The sequence below is a fragment of the Synchiropus splendidus genome, chromosome 15 (genome assembly GCF_027744825.2).
Source record: "Synchiropus splendidus isolate RoL2022-P1 chromosome 15, RoL_Sspl_1.0, whole genome shotgun sequence".
Lineage (NCBI taxonomy): Eukaryota > Metazoa > Chordata > Actinopteri > Syngnathiformes > Callionymidae > Synchiropus > Synchiropus splendidus.
The window spans coordinates 11771230-11787708 of NC_071348.1; the positions used below are offsets into that span (position 1 = coordinate 11771230).

General features: G+C 41.0%; 1 protein-coding gene across 4 annotated transcripts; it reads right to left on the minus strand.

The window, feature by feature from the left end:
* Positions 1–5: 5 nt before the first annotated feature.
* On the minus strand, positions 6–13096 carry agbl5 (AGBL carboxypeptidase 5). 4 transcript variants are annotated; one of them, XM_053843705.1, is made up of 18 exons: positions 12884–13096; positions 11852–12005; positions 10787–10984; positions 10534–10705; positions 10283–10449; positions 10038–10215; positions 9788–9966; positions 7322–7844; positions 7086–7255; positions 6881–7016; positions 6595–6812; positions 5815–6005; positions 5164–5337; positions 2682–2815; positions 2555–2607; positions 2285–2466; positions 1034–1164; positions 8–952 (listed from the first exon to the last, which is right to left on the minus strand). In XM_053843705.1, exons 3-18 carry the CDS (start codon positions 10972–10974, stop codon positions 905–907), a joined length of 2844 nt encoding a protein of 947 aa, XP_053699680.1. In that variant the 5' UTR covers positions 10975–10984; positions 11852–12005; positions 12884–13096; the 3' UTR covers positions 8–904. The 4 variants fall into 4 exon arrangements, with proteins under 4 accessions (XP_053699681.1, XP_053699680.1, XP_053699682.1 ...); XM_053843706.1 differs by lacking the exon at positions 11852–12005 and having other exon boundaries at positions 6–952; XM_053843707.1 differs by lacking the exon at positions 12884–13096 and having other exon boundaries at positions 10–952; positions 5815–6002; positions 11852–12451.
* Between the last annotated feature and the right edge of the window lie 3383 nt (positions 13097–16479).

The following is a 16479-nucleotide window of genomic DNA, read 5'->3' on the forward strand; positions in this document are numbered from 1 at the left end:
GTCATTCACATGATCAAATTTCATACACCAATTTAAATTAAAACACACTCGTTGAAGTTTATTGGTTCCGAGTCAAGTTACAAATATACAGTCACAGTTTCATTTGGTCGACATGAAACATATTTTTCCTGGTTTCCTGCAGTAATTCCATTACATAATTATACATACAAAGGTTATAAAGGACCTGCCATTATATTGGTTCACAGCCATCAAGGAAGTAATGTGAATAATTCCATCGAAACATGATTCAAATATTTGATGCTAATGTGGTTCAGGGAAACTTCACGTGAACTATCTTTCAGCCTCAGTATTGCAAAAAACCATTTTAAAAAATAAAAACACAAAAATGTTTTATTTAAAACAAAACCATATTAAGACTTAAAAAGGCAAACTAGATAGCGTTCCACCTAATATATCCCTTTATCACTTCAAATACATCACAAAAAATATCTTTAAAAATGTACACCTAAAGTTGATCAGGATTTGAGACATGTCCTCTTAAATAAAGCCTCTTAAATACAGACACACACTAGAGTTTCATAAACTAATATGCTACAAGGTGCAAATACTTCCAAAAGGAGTGACATAGACTACAAACAATATATCTGGATATGCTGTTGAATCTGTGTTTGGAATGTGCTAACCAAGGTGCTCGAGTGCTTACTAGAGATCGATAATGAGAAAACGGGTAGTACAGTACTTTGTTACAGAGTGAACAGGAGTAGTTCAATGTAAAATGCAATGTATGGTATACAACAATTAAAATGTGGATTGCGAGTTTCTGTCATTGTGCAAGGCACTTGACTCCAAGCTACAAGTCGACTGGAGGTGGGAATGTCACACAATCTCATACTGAATAAATCATATTGCGCTCCTGTTCATGTCACCAAAACAGATCTGTTTCTCAAGCGCTGACTTGCTCAGCCATGGGCAGCAGCGGAGTCTCCACAACCTAGACGCAGACATTTAACAGTCATTTGAATTATTCATGAACAGCATGTCTTTAATTCATTAAACATGAATCCATGCTCACCTGCTGCAGTTTCTCCTCTTCCTCTGCTGCTGGGTTGATGCCATCATTTTCATAGTAGTGGAAGCTCCCCTCAGATGTCATCGTGGCTACTTTAGGGCCCTGCTTTTTGGCGGCCTCCTTTATTGATGTGCCTGGTAGTTTCAATATTTTAGGTTAAGCAGGATCTTCGTGAGATGTGAGCCTGGTCTTTGCAGCCTCTGTACCAAATTCAGTTCTTATCCAACTTATTCAACAGAACTTGAAAATGAATAAAAGAAAAAAAAATCTCCACTCGACTTTCAGTATAGAATTATTTTTTACCTGGTGAATTTTGAGAAGAAACTAGCATGATGGTCCGCAAAAAGCTACTGTCTAACCTGAGACCCAGTTGAGAGACTAGACCATACACAAACCAAGTCTAAGACCAGGACCCCGGGTGGGCCTGAGACTGACTTGAGACCAAGACACAGACTAAACTGAACACTGAGTCTGTGTCAAATAGACACATGTTTATTTCTTACTGCAAAAGGAACTGTCATTTTTTCTCCAAATAAATCAAGAACTGAAACGCTATGACTGGAACAAACTAGCAGTTTTGTGTTCACTCAGGTTTCAGTGTTGGTCTAGGTCCTTGCCTCAATAATTGGTCATTGGTTTCACCTCCGTCTCTGGCCCTCAAAGACTTGGTCTTGGTCTTTGCATACTCTGGTCTTGGGTGGGATGAACTCGACTACAACACTACTATAAATACAAAATGAGCTAGCACATGTAGCCAAAATATTACTGTTGAAATCCCAATAGATACTAAAGAAGAAGCTGTAGGTACCTCAACATTTTAATATAATAGTTGAATAAATTCATATATATATTTATATACATATAATATATTTTTACACCCAGGAAAAGGCCACTAAAAGTAGCATTGTGACCCACTTTTTGGTATCAACACACCAGTTTAGATCGAATTCACCCACATAACAAATGAAACCTGATGTTTCAGTCAGCACTTTACATACTTTTTTAAGACCTTCTGCTCAAATTTCAAGTCAGAAACTGTGATTTTCAATTCATATTTTCAACTGGAGTTTGGTTGTATCAGCAGGACTAAGTCAACTGGACTGCTTTGAAGCTTGAAAACCTTTACTGCAAAAAGCTACTCCAGTTCTGCTGAAGGTTCAGTAGACTTTATGAAATCCTACGTAATACCACCAGGGTGGATAAGATTTGAAACCAGAGTACCAGAGTAGTAGTAGTAGTAGTAGTAGTACATGCCTGTTAGCGTCAGTTGATGATGGAGTCCTGGTCTGAGTAGCTTCCAAACTCTCATCGTGGCTTCACCTTTGCACGGGAGCTGCTTCCGGCCAATCAGAGGTTTGCTGCCTGGAGTTGAAGGGGTGTCCAGTGACCCTGCTCTCCGGACGGGGATGCGGCTTGAGTAGGGTTGTAAATCGCACCTTGAAAAGCAGCAGGAAATTTTGCTGTGTTCAGTCATCACCCAAGTAAAACTGACCCAAACATCAACTCGGTCACCAGTGGACCTACTTGCTAAACTTCACGGAGGAAAGGATGTGCTCAGGGCCCAGCTCCTTTGCAGTCTGCCAAAAAGATATATTGTGGAGTTTAGACCTTTAAACGCAAAATAAAAATACCACACAAAGAGCGGGCTGACCTCTTTTGCCGGCTGATGCATGTTTTTAAGATTCCGAGCCACTTTGCCAACGCGTGGCGGACGCATGGGAAAAGATGTGCCGGGCCAGACTGTTGGTTTGAGTCCACCTGCCTGAAAATCTGGACAGCTGTTGCCTGCAAACCAAACGATGTCAATAGTTACAACATAAAAAAAAGAGAGAAAGAGAAGAGACAGCCCAAAACACTACTTGCAGAGAAACAGGCAACAACAACAACAACACAGCTGTACGCCCCAAAACCATCTTTATTCCATCTATAAATGATTGGGAATACAAGATACACACTCAAGGCAGGAACTAACCAACAAACACGGGAAGTGAAAGCTTGGTTCATAACAACACAGATGGTGATCAAGTTCTCGTGTGTGTGTGTGTGTAAGTACAAGTTAGAGAAGCTCAGAGCTGCCAGCTGGGCAAAACTGTTTTTGGATCTGCATCACATTATTTCTTGATATTATCACGTTATAATGTGACATGGGATCGATGAGAGCTACTGAGAAATGGGGGCCACAGTGCAGGGCTCCTCAAGTCCTCAAACGCGGCTTCTCATACTAAAATGAGGGTTGATTTACACGGCAACTGAGGACGGTACTTTTGTGATGTTCATATGACACAACGGAGATTTAAGAAGCACACAAGCAGAAGGTTCTGATGCCAAGGACAGGAACTAGTTTAGTAGAAACTAGACCTCGACCACAGTAACTGTCAATTACAGGAATTTAATTGCCCCAAATATGCCTCTTTTAATTCACTTTCCAAGCACATAATCACAAAATACTGTGAGATTAGGATGAAATGAATAAGATGAAATGTAATAAAACAACACGATAAGTATCCTGTAATAATAACAACGTGATGTTGTTTGTCATGTTATTTTCTGAAAAGTATCAGGAAATAGTGAGACATCACAAAATAACATGATGTCATCACAATAACTTGATATTTTTACATAACAATGTGATATTATAAAACAATAATGATTTAATATCACAAAACAATGTGACATTATCAGAAAATAACTGGATATTATCATGGAATAATGCGATAAGTAATAACTAATTTACCTCATTCTGATCCCAAAATAGTTTCAGAGCTCTGAGCTTCCATAAAATGTAACTGTTAACATTTATATAAAATTTACATAAAGACAGCCAAGTGTTTTCCTAACTATGAACACGACAATAATTCTCTAGAATTTTCTCAACAAGGCAGAAAATACATAGTGATATATTAATATCTACGGATCATTTCAAAAGCAAAACAACTGACACAACATTGCTATAAATATATTTCATTCAATATCAATATCATATACTGTTTGGCAGTTAGTTAAGCATTTGCTTTCCTGAAGGAAGGAAGGAATGATATCAATATTGTTCCGACAGCTTTGTGACGACCAGAAGCGCTGTTTACAAAACTCCAGTTGTCAATTTTTCTTGATAAATTTGGACTGAATTTCCTGGATTAGAGTCGCACTAAAAGTTTGCAGTCGATGCTGACATTAATAGGAATCTAACAGATCCATCACTGCATTTGCACAATTGACAAACAAGACGTTCATTATGAGGACCAGGTACACATGACAACACATGTAGAGGACACGACAGAGCCACGCTTACTTCTAAAAGAGCGACGGTGTAAGTACGAGTCACAAAGTGACAATAAATTACAGGCAAAAATAGTTTTGGTGATAAAACAAAAGCATCTCACTCATGGACATTGAATATCAATGTTTAAAGGAATGAGATAACAAAAGGCGAATCTGGTTTTACATCTAAAAGTGGTCCGTTTTGGAGAGTATTTTTGCAGCCTGTTTCAAAGTGTCTTAAAAGGTTCATTAAAATACATTTTGCAGTATCAAACACTGAATAAACTGCAAAACACGGGAAAACGCAAATCGGAGCCAATTGGATCAGGCGTCACTTTAGATTTTTTTTAATACTCTCAGAGGCAGCATGGTGTTTCGGTATTATTTGTAGTAAAATCAGCAACAACAAGCAAAGAAATATTTGGCACATAATTATATATATATATATATATAATGAGTATGAATTTGTTGAAATGCATATGTATTTCAGTCGAAATTCTACATAATCAGAATTTAAAAATTAAATCAAAATATCAAAATGAAATTAAACAACAGAATTTCAAATGACCCCATTTAGTTTGCCTTCTTTAGTTGCACAACATCCATTGCAGAGTCTGTTTACGCTCAGCCATTGCAAACCAATGTCCATATAGATGTGCAGAGACAGAGGTAAAAAAAGGGCTAGCACCAAGTAAACACCACCACATGAATATCATTGAAAGCTCAGTCCTGTGTGGACCCAGTTGGCGTGTTGGTAGCTGGTGGTAGCCCTTGAAGAAGCAGGGGACTGAGCTTTGACAGCAGCCCAGGGCAGGGCAGTGCCTGCAGGGAGGGGAGCAAGGTGGAGAGGCTCGGGGGCTGGAGGGAGTACAGACCTGTCATACTGACGGAAGCCGGGAGAGGACAGGAGCTCGCCGCATACACGGAGGAGGACGAAGAGGAGGAGGAAGGGGGGGAGACTGGAGGGCGAGTGGGAGCGTGGCTGTTGCCGGGGGACCGCAGGATGGTGCGGTAATGGGGGGCACGTCTCTTCTCCTGGGGCTTAGAATCTACCGAGACACACACATGCACACCTGCTCAGAGGCATGCGGGGCCGAGGGGGGAACCAAGAGCAACCTGTTTCTCCATGCTAAAACAAAAGCCGAAAATCTAACCAGGACAGAAGCGACGCTAAATGAGTATATTTAGAGTAAGACACTAGTCGTTTTCATTTCACTAAGGGCATTGCGTGTACTGGAATTAACATGTTTTTTGAATCACATTAAAAGTATGTGAAGAACTTATTAAATTCTAGTAATGACACTTTTAAATATCCATTTGTTCCCTTGCTTTAAAAGTATGCAAATTAAATGTTGGATCAGACATTGGAGTGGAGTTCAAAGTCTTTGTAAACCCCTAAATCATTGGGGTAAAATTCTTATGAGCATGTATTGCCATGCTGTTTACACATAAAACCACGAATCTTACAGGTTGAAATTTCATCTTTCGAGGTGGAAGCATCTGACCACTAAGTGCTGGCTACTTACCCTTCACGGACATCTTGTTCCCTCGTCCGTTTGTGTGCGTGCCGTTCTGCTGAGTCCGGGGCGGCGGGCAGCCGAAGGTGAAACTAGGAGAGCTGTGCATCTTGGGAGATGGAGTCTGGCTGCTGCTGCTGTGGCTGTGACAGCGAACACGACTGATGGTGTTCTCCGACGCCGAGCCAGTGAGGCAGCTGCTGCCAACATCAAGTCAGAAACAGACACAAATATCAAATCTGCAAGTCTCATTTCCTGAAAAAAATACTAACAATAATTCAGCAAGACTAGAACTGGAGAACTATTGCACAAGTTTATTGCATGTTTCCCTGTAGATTCAAGAGGCATTTAAATGATGCCTTTTTGGGAAGGAGCTTCTCGTGTTCGAGTCCCACAACAGCTTGCTGTACTCAAAGCCAATTTATGAAAGCAGTGCAATCCTTTCTTCACGCCTCTTCTGTCTCTGCAAAAGCTTCACCAACTTCTGCCCCAGTGACTGCAGACATGTGAATTATTGGCAGCTTGTGGAGTATTAAAAGGAGCCACTTGGATCCATCTGCTGCACTTCAGCACGCCAGAAGTGTTGAAACCAGTCACCTTCAGTGACTCAGCACATGAGTCAGAGTGTGATGGTGCCTCAGTGCTACCAAAAATGCCAAGCGGACTGTCGCTCTTGTCAATAACTATCGAAGAAGATTTTGTATTCTGTGAATCTGTAGCTGCAAAACCAATAAAGGTAGTGGAGTCATTAAAATGGCAGCCCCTGAATGGAGATTTCTGTGGACTGACCGGGTGAGGGTCTTCGGCGGCGACGCCTTGCTTCCATGACTGTTCATTCTGGGTGAGGGGTTGGAATTGCCGTGTGAGTTCAGAGCTTTGTTGTTGCGCAGATGTTTGAGGATCACGGCGCGGAGATTGGTCAGACAGTTGTGCTCTGATAGCACCAGCCGGGGCCAAGGGTTGCACTCCTCCATGTCCAGGGCTGACACTGCCACTGCACTTCCAACCTGATACAGACAGTAAAAAGTCACAAATGCTGAACAGAAGACTTTTGGTGGGAGGAAGATATTGGTACCTGATTATATATATCTGGAGTGTATTTAGGAGGTAAGGAGGACGGTGGAGGCGGCGTTGCTCGTCCATTGTCATGACAGGCTGGCGGGATAATGTTCATGGACTTTCCTGTATTGTAGTTGCATTCTAAAGTGTAACTATTGGGAGACAGGAAAAGTCATGAATCACTTTAATGTGTCGAGTATTTTTGCGTTGCTTCATGGTACCTGTGAAGCAGCCCTATGGCCTTGTGAATGGCCACCCGACCGCTCCCTTCCTTGGACAGTCCTCCTTTCCGGTCCCGAGCATACATGTTCTTCTCAGTGAAGTTGCAGCCCGAGAAATCAAAATGAGCTGAGTTTAAAGAAATCAGTTTCGGAAAGAGCATGTTCTCCACCTGAGGACATAAGAACACGTTTAGACTCCTTCAAAAACGGCCTTGAAAATGGCCTAAGAATCTCACCTGCTGGATCTCATTCGGAAGGTTGTTCCCATACATGAAACACCCACGTTTGGAGGCGTGACCGTGCAAGTCCACATAATATGCCACGCCCCCTTCTTGGATTTTTATTGACTCCGGTTCTTCGCCGTGTGTTTCCGCTACTTCAATGGTAACTGAATCTGGAGTGTCTGAAAAACTTTGGCTTCTCTGTTCCTCCTTCTCAAATTCCGTGGTCAGCCAGTCATTTTCCTCCATCGCCATGGAAACCTCCGTCTCGCTGGAGTCCGGCCCATCACTATTCCGTTGGTTGAGGGACTCCTCCAGAGCAGTGAGCTGAGGTGACTGATTTTGTATGGGTTTCGTGTTGAGGGGAGGAGTCTCTCTCTGTTCCGGGCTGTCGGAGGGAGGGCCACCGAATGAGGCGTTGGAGAGGTAGTGGGTATGGTAGTAAAGCAGCAGTGTTTTAGCTGCGTAGATGGAGGGATGCAGCTCAGGGCTCGGGTTCAGGTACTGCCTGTTGAGGTTCACACCTCTGGAATCCGTCCTGCAGTAACAATAAACACAATTTACCAATGATGACCACCAAGCCCATAGGACAAATGTTATTTCAACTAAATGTCATTTTAACAAGGTAATGGAAAATACAGAGGGAAAAATGTTGAATGATCAATATCAACTTAGTCAACAAGTTAGTCACTTGTTATGACAAGTTTCACAGCTTCACAGAGAACTTTTTAGTACGGATATACATATAATTATCAGTCATATTGGAAAAAAATGATCAAGTCACCACAAGCTACAGCAACCTCAGACAGAAAACAGACCATTGGATTAGTGCACTACATAACAGGAACATGTGTTTATGTAGCAGAAGCCTGAAATACTATTTCACTTTTTTTTCAAGCTGATACTTGCAACTTATCTATATAGTGTTAAATGTCAGTGGGTAAACACCAGCTGTGGTATTTGTGGTTTCATGGCGCTTTTGAATGTGAAGGTTGCCAACCCCTGACATACTGTAGGCTACTGGTGATATCGGTAGCGTGTGGATATCGAAAAAAAAAACACCCATTGTGTTTCTCTACTTAACAGGGTTTATGATGATTTTTGGGTAACTATCTGTGTGTTGAAGAACCCCTTTACTAGATAATTTTATGCAGGTTGTCTGTTTTTTGGGGGGTTAGAATTTAGGATGTTGCATTTTAACCATTTTAGAACAAATTCTAGGTTATCTAGCAGTTATTTTATATTACTGTGGGGTTTATTTTTGGACAGTAATAACAATGGTCTTGGAAAAAAAGTTATTTTATTTTTATTTTTTTTATTAATTCAGTAAAATGATCCAAATTCACCTGAATCAATGACCTGTTATGATGAATTTGAACTAAACTATTTTACAATAACAAGGTTCCACTTCCATTTGAGAAGTGCTATTTACAGAAGTTTTTCCGCTGGTGTATAGCAGTACTAAGCAGAGAGGCAGAAACAGATTGGTTCTGAATAGTTCTACAGCTCAAATGAAACTGTTATCCAACTCATTTTCCAACAATTAAAATTCAACAACTGGTGCTGCAACACCGCTCTCAGTTTGTGTCACTCCCACATTATGTAGGCCATATTGCTTCTGCTTTCCGACACCGTTCAGGACTTCCTGTTCAGAGAGGCCAACAGAGCTTTTGACACATGTAGAAGAGTCCAGCAGAGAAGCTGGAGGCTAGATTAATGACAGTTGTACTGACGCAAAACCCAAGGATCTTGTGTTTCACTTGATGAATTTTTAAGATAGAAAAAACCTAGTAACAGTAGGAGTAACAGTAATTGTAAATGTGCATGAGGCCCATCCCAGCAGAAGCACTATTTGAATAAAGAGTGGGTATATTTTAAGTAGTGGTGGGACTTTATTATTTAATTTAATTTAATAGTTTGCTCTCCAGACAACAGGGAACCTTTGTCAGTGCAGCAGTTCCTGGTCCACTGATCACACTGATGCACAAGACACATCGCAGCTAGGATGGTAACTGAGAATATGCTACTTGGACTTATGGGGGGCAAGTTTCACTTTAAGACAAATATTTTCAAGACAATTAAAGAGGGTGATAAAGATTATATAAAAACTTGAATATAGCCACCATCGTGATTTATTGTGCTATTGTCCAGCTGATACAAAATAAACAATATTTTGTTGTTTAAATGTATGTATGGGTCCATCCTTAGATTCGGTAATATACCAAATTCACTCAAATTGAAAAATGTGGCTACCTGTGGTAAATATGCTTATACCATTAAACTGCAATTAATTGAATTTTTTTAATCCCACTGCAAATTTTAAGCAAATTCTAGCAACTTATAACCTGAAAAATTATGTATGTAACATAACTGTATTAAAAAAAGATGTATATATAAAGAAATACACTGACACAAGTCAGTCAAGTCATATTCAAAAAAGGATATTGATACATACAGTATATGTTCCGTGCACCTACTTACCTGTAGTGACCTCGGATGACTCCGTCTGGATTGAGCATGGGGATGAGTTTAAATACAAACATGTTGCGTAACATGTGGGCACGTGGGTCGTCCGTCCGGAGAATGAAGTTCAAAAACCCATTGAACACAAAAGAGGATGGGGTTTCTCCAGGGTGCACACGACTGCTCAGGAAAAACACCTAACAGAGAGGACACCAGTTGAAGAAAAAAAGGAAAAGGTTCTCTGAAAATCCTCATGCATCTTTGATACCTTTTTGCCAGTGAAGCAGTGAGGTCTTGCAGTGTCGGAGTCAGGAAATAGCCGAGCCAGTCTCGGTTCCCTTTGATCTTGCATCCCGCTGCAGTTGGTCACAGTGATCAAGTCCACCCTGTTTCCATCGAGAGAGTGGCACAGCAACTCTCTGTGGTAATAGACCTCATTGGGCGGGCTGGGAATAAGAGCACCACAGATAATGTCAGATGAGGCTGACCATCACTCTCGACATGTCGGCTCACCTGGTTGGACTCAGTCGAGAAATGTTGGAGAATCTTTCCCCCAGCCGCTGCAGCATCTCCTGACACTCTGTGTACGAAAACGGATAACAGAAGGAAAAGTAGGTGGTCGCCCCTCGAATCTCCGAGGTCCGATGCATGAATGACAGGACGAACGCATCGTCTATCGTCTGCAAACAAATACATGAACATGGTGAAGTGGTTAGAAGTGGATATGGATGTTCCGCGGTAGGAGTCAGCAGAGGTGTTCATACCTCGCACGTGGGCCGGTCCCGTATCCTCTCCCAACACTCTTTCCCAGGTACAGTGCGCACAAGAGGAGCCATGCCTTGGTTATAGAGTATCCGCTGGTTGTTCATATTCATGACGTTTATCTTCATGAGCTTTCCAGGCGGTACACCACGTACACTGAAGTAAAACCACGACCTGAAACACAACACGTTTCAGGCAAAAGCATCAAACACAGGTGGTAAAAATGAGTTTGAAATGAAAGCAGGAAAACGTCACCTGTTGCCATTTTCATATTCTGTTCCCTCACAGTCTGGTTTGACCCACACGTTGAATTCAAGCTCAGGAAGCAAATTGGAGCGCAGTGACGCACAGTCATTGATTAACTTCTCCACTTTCTCCACCCGGGCTAAGTTTCCACTTTCAAACTTGGAGGAGAACACCACTTTACCAAAACAAACCTCCATTCTTCAAGGCCTGCAATGAAACAAGTGAGCACCGTCAGTCAAAAAAAAAGACAGTACAACAAAAAATAGCATTTTAAAACGAATGTTTATGATTTTTTTTAGGTGTAATTCATTGTGTCTTGTTGCTGATTCACCACCAGAACCAGTAGGGAGGACGTACAAGATAAGTTTGTGCGAGAAGTTTAAGGCGGAGGAGGATAACAAACAGAAGAAAACTGCCTCAAATAGAGGAAATTATACACGAAAAATAAAATAAGGGTTACTGATGCCCAGCTGACAGATATAAAACAATAAAGAAGACTCATTGTTTATGAACTATGACACCATATTGGACTAAATATTCCGTTATGTTTGACCTAATTTACGCTTCTCAAGAAGCATTGACTGATGGCGACCTCTAGCGGACTGATGCGACACTAACAAACGAATGTTCTCAAATAAATTCCTTCAAGTCAACGCTGGATTCTCTCGGAGACGGACTTTGCTTTAAACAGCAAGGTACGATCTATAACATCTACGATGTTTGTCTGCCACGGTCAGTCAGCCGACAAAATGCTGACAAACGGGTGTAACAATAGCTTGTTTGACAACAACAGCTGACCGGCCGAACTGGATAGGAAAGATAAACAAAAGGTTGGGGCTGTAGCAGAGTTTGGTAACTGTGGTCGACACGGATTTTCTGACGGTTATAAAAAAGCCAACCCAGTGTTCAATGACAGGCGGACTGTTGCTAACAACAACGCTAGGTTAGCTACCAAAACCATTATTTTGGACGCTGTCGACACACCTTCTCACACGCATACGCCGGAGCAATGACGTCTCTCATCGCATTGCGCTCTACAAACAACGATATAAGCAGACGAGTGGCCAGCTTTACCTGGATCCTGTCGAGTCCACGTCTATTTTTGTTTTCGTCGCCCTTCAGTCCTCTCAATACGACGTCCGTCGTGCTACGTTCAGGCTCTTCAGGAAAAACGAATAATTCCGGAAACTGCCGAAGGCTACAGGTTGCGCTTCCAAGGAGGAGCCCACTCAAACGGGTTCAAGAGAGGATACAAATTACGGTTTATTTATAGGCTCGTGTTGATAAAAGGCAAACATAAAGGCTCCATAAAGAGAAATGAATGCACAGATTGCCCTTGATGCTTCCATGGAGCTTTATAAATAGTGTTAGCTACGACAAAAAAAAAAGTTAATTTGAGCTTACAGTTAAAGTGTTTTTATTCTAATGAGTGAAAACATGATATTAAAAGATGCATTTAAAAAACTCTCTAATAAACTGGTGGTTAATTCCGTGAAATTTCTCCTTGACAAGGAAAACGTCTCCTCATGAGAATTATGATTAAGTCATTCCCACGGAATTTTTCTTGGCATCAGAAGAGTTAATAAACAGTTTTTTTTAAAGGTAAACAGGAATTATTATTAACACATTGTTTCCTTTGGATTCTTTAATTAGTACTTTCTGAAATAAAATGATATACAGTACTATAATACTGGCATAGCTCCTCACTTAATTATTGTGTTGTTGTTTTATAAGCATATTGATCTTTTTAAAGTTCATTTTACTGCAATACATGTGCTTTGAAAATCACAGCTCACATTAAATGCAGACGGCAAAACGTACCGCTGATTTCACGAGACTAAACCATGACTATATCTTAATGAAAATAACAATACGATTTTTGAATATTTTAAAAAATGTAGTAGTAAAGTATAGTAAAAAGTACACACACTCACACCAGCAGACAGTTTGGAGTCATCCATACACCTCAAAAAAGGTTGTGGGGCTGCAGGACGAACCACTTTGACACCGTGCCACTTATGGAAAACATATCTCAAACACACATGTATCACAGCCTTCATGTTTTGTGAATAGAAATATCTTCTATTTTTGTGTGTTCCATCTCACCTGCACCTCATGCTCACACTACTCAGCCATGATCTGTCATTTGGGGGCTTGACTCTTACTGCGATGGCACAATATTGGCCACAAGAGGACAGTAAAACCCTTCTAATGGCCTTCTGCTCCTCCAAGAGCAGTTGGCCACACTGAAGAACCCTGCACGCTGTGAACAGTGAATTACCGACCGACCGATGGACAGTTGTTTGACACCACCGTGGGATATTGGGCTGTGACAAAAGGCAGATCGAAGTTTCACCAAACATTTAACCTGGCAAAAGACCCTTGTTCTCGCTCATTTTCCTGGAACATAAAGTGAAGCTCATTGACCGCTCAGCTCTTTGAAGAGAAACGCTTTTAAGAGGTCCGCTTTTCTCGTTTAGCTTTATACTGACAGCGAGAGACAAACATTGCTTATTATTAAATTGTAATGACTTCAATATGGTTTAACTAGGAGGGAAAAATGAACTTAATTCTCTCAGCTAAAATGATCAGAGGACCACATGTATTTAGAAAACGCCCTCTTCTGCTTGAATATGGAAATAGAGTTGTGCAAAAATAAACGTGTCGTTCCTTCATGAATTATTTCCTGTAATTCCATACATTTAACAATAATTACATTACTGTAAAAAAGGGCATGAATTCTTGTACCGATAATTTTAACGTTTTAAAACCATTCTTGTTGTCTGCAAATAATTGTATGGTTGAGAAAGCTTTCATTTATATGCTGCTATATTTATTGTCATGTAGCGCTTTGCTGAAATGAATTGGTCAGTATTTTAATTCGAAATGTTAATGAAGCACATTCTTATTCAATTAGATTAGATTACATAAGATTAGACAGCCTTTATTTCAAGGAACTTTTTTTTTTTCCTTTTCATTTCAATTCTAAAATTCTCACTCTGTTTATTCTATTTGTGATTTGTTGTGATCGCATGAGTCAGTTTCATTTAAAATATGAAAATATGATATTGTGTGATGACTTTTTTTTTTTTTTTTTTTTTTTTTGGTCGTCGTGTTCATCGGTATTTGGGCGGGTCAGGACCTTAAATAATGCGGCATGTATATCAACTTCACGGTGGCGTTGGGGTACTTACTTTTGCCGCTAATTAATCATAGACAACATTAGGACTTCATCCAGAGGTTTATCCACAGGAGGTCCGGGCGGGGTAAAGGGCTCCTCTACTGTTCTGGCCCCTTTTACTCCTGTGGTGTGCGCAGTGTGTGGGGTGTGGGCTCAGGGCATGGTCCCCCTGTCATCCTGCTGGGCTTCCATCTGCTGTGGAGGTGCTTAGGTCCCCAGATTGATGGCGAGACAATGAGTTTATGACATGTGTCGTTGTGAGTGACAGAGAATCTGGTCCCAACTGGGCCTCCTGACATCCAAGAATCCCACATTTGTTGTCGGCTCTACGCCAAGGCTAATGGGAGGAGTGTTCCTCCTGCTGTGGGAAGGGACTTGTAGTTTACAGCTGGCTGGTAATTCAGGACAAGAAGGATACCTCAGTGGCTTTGGACTTAATATTGTTTAGTGACTCGCATGCACTTGAGCCAAGTCTTTGTCTAAAAGTATGATTATCTGTGGTGAAGGCGTCCAGAGACCTGAAGGAAGTTTTGAATTGCACAAGGCTGCTGATGCCGCCGAACCTTTGACGGCTTCTAAACCGATGTCTGACGTTCCCCGGTTGACCCAGCAGTAGTCCTTTCACACACCTGTCAACACGCTGTTTCTTTCCACTTTGGTGGTTCCAAGTTAAAAAGAAATCTCTTTCTTCATCTCCCACTCTTCTCCTCCTCAACCAAAACAGAATGATAAAAGCTCCAGTTTCACATCTGAGCAACTGCAACAATGCTACTGTACCTTCAAAGGCAGGGTGCCACATTGTGAGATGACAGGCTATTGATATGAAGCTGTTGTCTCCGGAGATCAGAGGAGGCGGCAAGATGTGCACGGGTTTGTTGCTCTGAGTGATCTGACCAGAGCAGCGGAGGAGTGCCATGGAGGAACAATTCCAAGATTTTTTGCTCTGTCTCTTTTTTTTCCTTAATAAAAAAGGCTTGATAGGTTCATGATTTTTTTTTTGTTTCATCCTTATCTCTGACTTGAGTCAGTGCTAGCTGATGGTGATACGTTAAGAAGATTCTGGCAGCATCCAGATTCTTGGATGTTGACACAGATATATAATTTTATGAATATCACTGTTTGAGTTTGATGTCATTTATATTGTAAGGTGGGTCATTTTAATGATTATTATTGTATGAAATAAAAAAACGGAGCAGAGTAAAGTGTGAAAGCCAAACAAAATATTGTAGAAATATGGTCACAAAGGTCAGTTTAAAGGTCTCCTAGGGTGAGTTGACACTGTTTGATGTCCCAGGACAGGCCTCCATATTCATTTACTTTGTGCTGCTCATTCCGCTATTGGCAAGACTCAGGTTGCCGTAACTGTCGAAGTGAACTCAGTTACTCCCTGAGTACGCCTTATGTGGAGTATGTACATGATGAGGAAGTCGGCATCGTCACCAAACTCAAAAGTTGTTGGATTCAAGCAGCGCCTGCACCGGCACTGAACTGAGGCGGATTTTGTCATTTCTGTGGAGCTTTCATCCTTGTGGACCTGAACAGCATTCATGCTCAAAAAAAAGTACTGCTGCAGCATGTCTGTCTTTTCCATCTCCACTGCAGCCATTCAGGGCTCTTCATCCTTCATCCTAAGTTCTTATGAAAACATTTATATTTGATACTGACTTTCATTTCACTAAAGAGAGAACGACACTTTCCGGTTTCTAATTAACACATGTAAAACAACGCAGTGAGTCTGTATGAAAAGTCAAGGTTATAGGTAAAGTCTTGTAATTACAGCCTCGGAAGTTAAAATCACTCACAGCTTCACTCCTGTACCTCCTTACTCATTTCTGAGATTATTCTGAAGAATGGTTTTGACATGTCTGTCATGTAGGGTAGAACTTTGAAAAAACTTGCTACAGTTAAAAACAAAAAGTGCGATTAATTTGCGATTAATCTTGAGTTAACTGTAGCTGCTGCTGCAGTATGATTAATCGCAAACGAAAAATTGCCCTAAGTAAAGTGTATTTTTAAATTCCAAGAATCATCAGTTGCATGGTATTTCATAGCCGCGACGTTAGCATTCTGGAGCGTCACATTGGTACATCAAAGGACACACAAAGGGTTTCTCACCCTTCATCTCACTTGACAGCATCCAGGATGGAAATGTGTGAAACAAGTGGCGAAACCATGTATATATTTGGCTATATTTCTACTCTAAGGCATATACATGAATCCCTTCCCATGTGTGGATGTAAGGGTTAACTGGAGAGGAGTCTGTCGACGGAACTAGCTCTGATGATGATCTGCTAATAAGACATAATAAGTGCATCTCTCAAACAAAAGCCTCCTTCTGATTGGATCAGCTCTGTGCTCAATACAAGATAAACATGTCTAACTGAGTGTTTAGGGACCAAACTATTATGTTAATCACATCAATAATATGATTCCACATTAATAATATGATTCATGCAATTATAGACAAGTAAAAAAAAAAGGTCTCATCTGAGATGAGGAGAGCGCTCAGGCAAGAACGCCG